At 37.6% G+C, this 8,908-nt stretch overlaps 1 protein-coding gene across 1 annotated transcript; it reads right to left on the reverse strand.

The window, feature by feature from the left end:
- Positions 1 to 657: 657 nt before the first annotated feature.
- gmppb (GDP-mannose pyrophosphorylase B) lies at positions 658 to 8,634 on the reverse strand. Its single transcript, XM_058631344.1, has 10 exons — positions 8,518 to 8,634; positions 7,038 to 7,170; positions 6,860 to 6,940; positions 6,664 to 6,712; positions 5,775 to 5,917; positions 5,060 to 5,218; positions 4,835 to 4,913; positions 3,490 to 3,617; positions 3,221 to 3,403; positions 658 to 2,194 (listed from the first exon to the last, which is right to left on the reverse strand). The coding sequence occupies exons 2-10, from the start codon at positions 7,164 to 7,166 to the stop codon at positions 2,063 to 2,065; spliced, it is 1,083 nt and encodes a 360-aa protein (XP_058487327.1). The 5' UTR covers positions 7,167 to 7,170; positions 8,518 to 8,634; the 3' UTR covers positions 658 to 2,062.
- Between the last annotated feature and the right edge of the window lie 274 nt (positions 8,635 to 8,908).

Raw genomic sequence — 8,908 nt, forward strand, 5'->3', positions numbered from 1 at the left:
TGACAGATGTGGCCACCTGAACTTCAAGAGTCACAACTGGAATGGTGAGGTTTAAAAGTAAAGATATTTTTTTTTATTAATAATAACAATAATAATAATGATTATTATTATTATTAGAAAAGTAACATTTGGCGATAAAATGTCTGTAATATTTAGAGAATTCAGGATTTTGAGATAAAATAACTTTGTTTGAAATGTGCTGGTAAGTGGCTGAACATTTTTAGGCCTTTAAACTTTAGATCTCATACTATTGACGCCTAAAACACATTGCAAATCATCTTAAAAGGCTGAAATGTCTTCTTCTAATTCAAATGAACAACATGTTTTAATTGTGTTAATTCTAATTCTTTTTTTCCATCGATCCATTATCTACCACTTTACAGACCACCGGAGGGTTAGGATTGCAGAGGGTGCTGTGCCAATCTCAGCTGAAAAAAATAGGAAAATATAATTCGTAAGAGTTAAGATCCTAAACGTCTAGAGAGCACATTTCCCACAGAACACAACACACACCTTTTAAACGTTGTTGTCTTCCAGTCAAGACAATGAAAATCAGTAAACATATAATGGTTTGCATAGGTGGATATGTTACTAATCACATCCATTAAAATAATCAATAACACTTATAAGATCAAAAACAAAACAAGAGCCAATGTGTGAATGTGGATAGATTATATTATTCTCTTTAAAAAGACTTTATTACGAGAGTTTACTTCATTCATTCAGACACAGAGTCTTCACATGTTCAGTATCTTAAATACTGTTTTATCACTAACTGCATAACAACCATAGTGGCACCGCATAATGTTCAGAGACCAGTGCCTCATGTCTGGAATGACAGCACTTTATCTGCTGTGTTTTACAAGAAACACGACATCAGGTCAAACCTGATTCTGTGCTCCAGAAGCCTTCAACTTCAATGGTTTTGTTTAGCATTACCTCTGCTGATAATTTCTCAACAAGTTGACATAAAGCCTTCATTTGACTGTGTACAGTAAAATCTGTTTCAAACTGACATAATGCTTATGGACACAGACAGAGTGAGATGTCTCAGTAACTACTGGGTGGACAAACATGAAATTTGGCTCATGGTCCCGAAAGGATGAATCGTAATTAGTTCATAGAAGGATCCCTGTATAAGCAATGAATGAATTTGGAGCAGCATAGAAACAAGATCTCTATATAATTCCTAGAGTCAATCTCAAATAACTTCTTAAAAATTAAATTACTTAAAACCAAAATCTTGCTATATTTACCTAAGTAAACATTTTGGCAACAAAACAAACAAACCTTTAACTAAGTTTACAGAGAGAATTTGATAACTGGTTAAAGCTAACCCTAACCCATTGATCAATATTTTATACATAAACAGTTATCAAATCACTTTCATCAGAAGGATGCAAACATGATTCCAATCAAAGGATGACATTTCTGTATGGCTGCTGGACTTTCACCGATTCAGACGCTGTCTTTACAACTTGTTCAGTTGCTTTAAGAGGTGCATAATTAAAACCGATGCTGCATTTCTTTGTCAAATCAAAAAATCTCAGTCATGATTTCAGTGCCAACATGTCAAGGTAGTGTGATCCTTCACAGATTCGCTGTGGCTGAATCCAAAAAGAGTGCATCGAAAAGCAATTTCTTCCTAAAAACACTCAGGATTAGTCCCTCCACCAGTGCAGGTAAACCAGCCTGCCTCCAACCTTAACTCCATCCAATAAAGCAGTGTTCACACGACACGTTCACCATCTGCCAGTTTCAGGGCATTAGCATTTCATATTTTACCTGAAATGGAGATGCAAACTTTAATAAGCCTGATGGTTCAGAATGCTTATTGACACATCGTCATATGCTTATTCCATCGTGTCTGATAGATGGAAGGTGCAGCCAAGCAGGGCAAAAAACGAGTCCAAATGAATATAATGATAAAAAAGAGCCTTCTTTTTCCTCTACTCCCCTTTCCCTCTTACCGTCTGTTTTCCCCTATCTCTCTCTCTCTCACTTTCTCTGGCACAGTTTGGGTATTCAATAAAGTTCAAGCAAATGTCTTATCCCCCCGATGCTACATGATAATCCTGGGTTCTGGTACCGACTCGTTGATGGATTTGTGAGGCAGGACATTGGCACCATTAAGGTAAAGCTCGTCATTCACGATGACATCCTCCCCCAGCACGGTCACATTCTCCATACGGACCTGATGACGAACACGAACATAGAGATGAGTCACTGTCACACCTGACAAACGCAGCATGACACACCTTAAAGTGTTGTGACTGGTGTGTGATGTGAGGAGTTATTTTTGGAGGTAAAGAGAAGGACTGGGTGTCATTTTATGTTCATTTTATGTTCTTTTGGACTGCAACTGCTGTACATGAAAACACAAAATCTGCTTGCTCTCATTAGGACTGCAAAGATTAATCTCATGATTAATCAATTACGACATTAATCGCCAACTATTTTGATGATCAATCAGAGTGTCTGTGTGTTGAGTGTGGCTTTTTCGACTTCTTAAATGTAAATATTTTCTGGTTTCTTTGCTCCATTTAACAAAAAATAATTCAAACTGAATCATTTTGGTTAGTGGAGTAGATATTAGCGAAAATCATCACCTAACCCGAACCCTAACCCATTTTCAAATATTTTCTGGACCAAACAATAAATCGATGACAAAAGCTGCACTTTTCAGTCGTCACTCTTGCACATGTACATGTTTGTCTCTTGGCAGCTTAGAGAAGGAGATGAGATGATGCCTTAGTTTCATAGGTTTTCTTTGGGTACAATTAAAAAGAGACCTAGTTTTGATGATGTCACCAAGCAGCATGGGATCAAGGGAAGTATAGTCAGAGAAATGGGTAAAGGTAATTTAAAGGTGACCAAAATTAAAAGGTCTGTGACCTTGAATAGAAATACAATGTGCATTTTTAGATTATATTGGAAGAATTTATGATCTGCAGGTTTGATAATTATGATCATAAACGTCAGTGATTCCTGTTGAGTTTAAATCCTCTGTCTTATTTTCACACCCACACAGGAGAGGTCAGACAGTAGCAGTTTGATTATGTAGCTTTTCCCTAAGAGTGTAACTAACTAACTGCCAACTGTATATTAACTGACACATCTCCGCTTTCACGGTCTGTGTTACTGTGGCACTTGACAGCACAACTGAGAAATCAGCAAATTATCTTTGTTGTTTTAGAAAAAAACAATGTCGTCCACTCACCCACTGGCCAACAGAGGAGCTCCACCCCACGATACAGCTCTCCAGCCAAGAGTGCGATCGCACTCGCGCCCCCCTCAGTACTGTGCAGCGTTTTATCCTGACACCGTCCTCCACAACCACACCGGCACCGATGGTCACATTTGGGCCAATTGTGCAGTTCTCCCCGATCTGAGCTGTCGGGTCCTGCAGAGTGAAGACAAAGAAGATTATGATAGAGTACCGTCATTTATATGGACTGTGCTTCCATAGAGCCAAAGAGCTGCACTCACCACCAGAACGTTGCCAAGGAAACCGGGCCCTGTGTGTAGCCTCTCAGGGGCATGTTGTCGTACAGACTGAAGGTACATACACATCCCTGTCAGAAAGTCTTTAGGCTGACCAATGTCCATCCAGAAACCTGCAGACACACAATGATAGTCGGTTACAGCAGTTATTTACCATGGAAACAAGGACACAAAACCAGGATGTTCCCTTGTATTTTTAGGATGTGTGACCATAGCTAATCTGGTCCTTATTTTACTAAATTTCACTGATTTGATTTGAATGAGTTTTCCTAACGAGAAATCACTTAACTGAAAATCAGTTAAAACATTATGTGAACATAAAATCTTTTGTCGTGATATAGTTCAGTCTTAATCAGCCCAAATTTTGAATGTTGTGTCAATTTTCTGACAGCAGATCCAGATAAATATAAGGCTTTAAAGAAGGAAAAAAAAATCCCCTTTAAGAAATAACAAGGATTCAAGTCAATGGGCAGGGAGCTACTCACGATGTCTTAGGAAGGAAAGCAAAGCCACTAGGAGGACAAGAGTCAGTGACTCAGAAGAGTGAGTCTGTCTGGACTACTGGAATATTAAATAGTTTGAACAGCAGATCTGTGCTTCTCTACAAACAATTCCTCTCCAGAACTACGCAAGTTCAGTGATACAGAGAAACACTTACATCTGGTAGAGCTGTGAGCTGCAGAGACCAAAGCAATCACACAGGTCAACTTCTCAAAACTGCCACTGAACTTTTTACATAAATAATATAAGTAATTCTAGTCTGACACCAGACACTGAAAACATGTTTCAAAATTCCCAAAAATTCCCCTTTTACATGATCACCATCACTGGTCTGGAACAAGAAGAACAACTTTTCTGTTTTAAGACTAAATAACCTTCACATTCACAAAACCAACACTATTCCGGGGTTTTTTTTTTCTTTCTATATAGAATGAGGTAAATGAGTGACGACAAGTAATTGCTCTAACTAGGATCTAACCAGGTCGAGACAGTTGTGTCCTGTACAGTGTAGGATTAATGTAGGGTTGCAACAATTAATCAGCTATTTTGATAATCTGATTGTGTGTTGTTTTTTTAATAATTAAAACATGTTTTGTGGTTTGTCAGCATCTTAAAAGTAAATATTTGACTGATTCATTTTGGTTTGTGGACAAAACAAATGAATTGAATTATCAGTTTGGGAAAACAGCTTATCAATGAATCGAGAAAACAATAAACAGATTCATCGATTATTAAAATAATTGTTTGTAGCAGCCTGAGACTTATGTTTCCCACATTAACAGCCATGGTGTAATATAGTATAGTATAGTGTGTTGTGGTCTGTAGTTACCCTGGAGCTCCATGGTATACAGCTGACCCTCCTCTGCCATGACAGGAAATATTTCTTTCTCTATGGAAGTTGGCCTTAGCTGCAAAATAAATAAAAAAGTCACAACTATTTACAAAAAACAAATGCAGTTTCTGGATATTCATCATCATTATCAACACAAAAGGCTCTTTACATTCAATTAAGACAGTAAAAGTTAAAGTGAGTAAGTGAGAGAGAGTGTCTTACCTGGATCCTGCTGAGCATGCTGGGATTGAAGATGTAGATGCCGGCATTGATTTTGTTTGAGACAAAGACTTGTGGTTTCTCAACAAAACGATGGATCCTCCCGCTCTCTGTCTCAAACACCACCACACCGTACTTAGAGGGCTCCTCCACCCGAGTTACCTTCACACACATACAACAGCCTTCAATAGTTGCTCTGACCAGAAAACTGTGGTTTATCGGTTTATTTGCAGGTTGGATTGGGCTGACAAAGCTATAACACCAAGTTGTGTCTTATTACTAAGAAATCTGTTTTTGTTCATATTTTAGAAACAATGAATGAAACTTTCAAATACAGTATGTAAATGACTAACTGCATACAGTACTGGGCAAAAGTCTTCAGCCACCTTTAGATTTGTTGTTTTAGCAATGCGATAATGACTATACAGTATAATTATTTCTTAATCACTGAATATAAACAGATCCAGAATATATGGTAAACGTGTATGTAAAATAACAAATTCATTGACAGTTTGCTGATATATAGGACCAACTTTTAGTCACATTTTTCAATCTAAATGCTAATGATGAGAGTATTTGACTATCATAAAAACAACAAAGCTGGTGTTCCCCTTAGACCTTTGCATAGTACTGTAACTTTATTCATCTTAATTTCTTCTGCAAGTACTGTCTGTCTGAAGCTACAAAAAGACACTTTATTTCTTTTCATCTCTCTCACCACTATGGTTCCTTCCTTGCCATGATTGTGGTGGAACTGCAGAAGATCTTTGAAGGGAAAATCACAGATGACGTCTGAATTCAGGACAAAAAATGGTTCGTTGTCGACATCCAACAGTTCTCGAGCCAACGCCAGAGGACCCGCTGTAGACAACACATACACACGTCGCATTTTTATTGATCAAATTAAGTTCAAGCTCCAAATGGAACAACAAGAGTGCTGCAAATACTTTGTTGATAAGTTGATCAACAAAAATTAGGCAGCTATTTTGATAATAAATAATTTAATCTGCTAATAAGTCAAACTGTAGAACTATACAGGACACTCGGACACAGTTCTGCAGGCCAGGTTAGACTGGTGGTTATGGCTAAAGGTATGGAGATGATCCAGTACTTCATTTATGGATTAAAACCCAATACGTTAATTAGATTAATACCCAAGTTTTGCAATCACATGTCCAGCTATCACATGTGGGTGTCCAAATTCTTATGGTAATAAAAGGTAGACTCAGGCAGAAGTAGAGTCTCTCCTTTGTTAAACATTTACATGCTTCTACAAGAAAGAAAAATTAATCAAAAAGATAAACGATGCAGATGACACCACCACATCTTACCTCACATTCTCATGGAATGATAACAGCCCTATTACTCAAGAGGTTTGAACAAATCAGAGACTGAAGGTAAATGCAGACAAACCTGGGATACTTATCTAAAAACTCAAAAAAGCAAAAAACTCAGGCTACTGCCTGAGTTTTTTGCTTTTTTGAGTTTCTTTCTATATAGAATGACCTGTCATTGTATATAGAAAGAATAACCTGTGTGATATAGAATAACCTGTCATTGGTTTCACTGATATGACTGTAGAAACACTTTAATGAAGTGGAACTCACCAGTTCCCAAAGGCTCTGTCTCATGAGACAAGGAGATTTTAATCCCAAGCTGAAGACAGAACAGAAAAACATTCAGAACAGTATGGGAGCAAACAAAAATAATCATTGTGTAAATCTCCAATTATAGTCAAATTATTAATGTGGGTGTGTTTCACAGCTGTAATAATGTGTCATTCTGATGGTTTGTTGTACATACTCTCTGTTCCTGGACTCTCATCTCTCTCTCCAGCAGCTCTGACATGTAGCTCACGGCCAGAACCACATGGTCCACCCCAGCCTGTGAGTACATACACAAAGATTGACCAATTAACTTCTGTAGAGACAAGAAAATCAGAAGCACAGAATGACACATGAGCTGGGTGTCTCCTCCATACCTTGACAAGAGCCTCCACCTGGTGCATCAGGATGGGTTTATTGCAGAACTCCACCATTGGTTTGGGAACGCTTAGGGTTAGTGGTCGGAGCCGTGTCCCATACCCTCCTACCAGGATCAAAGCCTTCATGCTTCTAAAAAATTATCAAACATTGAGCAGGGTAACAACTGCAACTCATCAATAATAGAACCAGAACTAGCCTACATAAGAAGACAAGTGAGTACAGTGGCTGACAATGAACTGAGAATTGTCAAGACAATCAAATTAAACTTCATGACTACACATATACTGTTTAATCAGAGGGTAGATCTGTTAAACAATTGTCTTTTAGACTGACACATTGCGAGTTATTTGTAACCAAGTTGTTCATCAAGTAAGTTCAACCTATTGTAAAATTCTGAAGAGTGGCATGACATGTTCTGCGACCAAAGAGGCAACAGTCTCGCATAACCAGATACTCACTATGAAGGAGAATCAAATATAAGCGTTTATCACAAAGGTTACTCCTGCACACCCTGATTGTCAAGTCAACAGAGGGCCAATAAAGTGATTGGCAGTGACAACTTTACAGGTTTGTACTGTAGATGAGATCAAAATGAAATCCAAGATAATGTGGTCTGATCAAACAATGACAAATACCAAATATGTACTGTATATAGAAGGTAGAAATGACTACTAAATAGTTGTGAATTTAAGTTTTAATAACAGGTAAATACTCATAAAGTAATGTATGATCTGACAATTAATATTTATGTACTAATATAATCATATAGTAAGGTCTGCTAAATACTCACCTAAGAATAGCAACTATGTACTTGTTGAATGAATGAATGAATGAATTAATTAATTATTAATGAAAACAGAAAGTATTGTTCAAAAAGGAGTAAGATGAAACACCTGTGTATCTGGTTTTACCCCTGTTCTCTTCTCTTTCAGTGTCAATTCAACTTAAATCCGGTCTCTAGGATGTTTTTACAAAACAAAACTAGACAGCATTGGAACATACTGGAACATATTACACTATATACACTGAACACGTTCCCTGTCCTCTTCTCTATATCTTGAAAATGTAGTATATAGTATAAACTGAAAAACTGGGGACTCAAGTAAGACTGTAGTAAAGACGTCTGAGGACTAAAGTAATAACGTAGTAATTTCTCTTTACAGTAGACTGTGTGGAACAGCTGCTATCTTGGGCGTTAGCTTCCACTTTCGCGACTACAAAAATGCACATATTTATGAATAAACTTTAGAGTGTTATTTAGTGATTTAGTCAGACATTATAATTTATTTATAGGCTGAATAAATACAAGTTGAACTCTGACACAAACTGACTTGCAGTGGCAGTAGCTAACGATGTTAGCCAAGGTGGCTAACATCCATTTCTCAGCAGTTAACGACAACTAATGCCCACTCGCTGAGAATAGTATCTTGTGTGTCTTCGGTGTGTGTGGAAGTGGAAAACACGGAGAAAACTTACAGGGATTTGTTGTCCAAAAGTGTCCAGGAGGTCTGTAAAACAGTGGAACTGTGAATGACACGTAAGACTGTTCAAACACGGGATTGCGTCAAGATCACGTGACACCGACATTTTCCGGCGCACAATTTCAAAATAAATGTTGGGGCATTCAGTTCTGTACATGTCGCTCACGTCACCACTCATCTTCTGGCCTTTATTGATTTAATTTAGATTACAACCGAGTGTTTATGCGTCTGACATGTTGCCGTAAAACACGTCGAATGGAACGCTATTGGAAATATCACATAAATATACTGAAAACAGGAAATTGTCTTTAATCCGTATGCGATCTACCTTGCTTGACTTTAATCTGCCCAATTTGCACTACAAATGTTTACAAATCATTACTTTC

The sequence above is a fragment of the Solea solea genome, chromosome 6, assembly GCF_958295425.1.
Source record: "Solea solea chromosome 6, fSolSol10.1, whole genome shotgun sequence".
Classification (NCBI taxonomy): Eukaryota; Metazoa; Chordata; class Actinopteri; order Pleuronectiformes; family Soleidae; genus Solea; species Solea solea.

Bases quoted from the DNA above. Each gene is read 5' to 3' on its own strand.
- gmppb (XM_058631344.1), bottom strand. From the start codon at position 7,166: ATGAAGGCTTTGATCCTGGTAGGAGGGTATGGGACACGGCTCCGACCA. The intron at 6,941-7,037 runs GTATGGAGGAGA...ATGTACTCACAG, and splicing joins AGGTGGAGGCTCTTGTCAAG to GCTGGGGTGGACCATGTGGT. The intron at 3,618-4,834 runs GTAACTACAGAC...GTGTGTCTGCAG, and splicing joins GTATACCATGGAGCTCCAGG to GTTTCTGGATGGACATTGGT.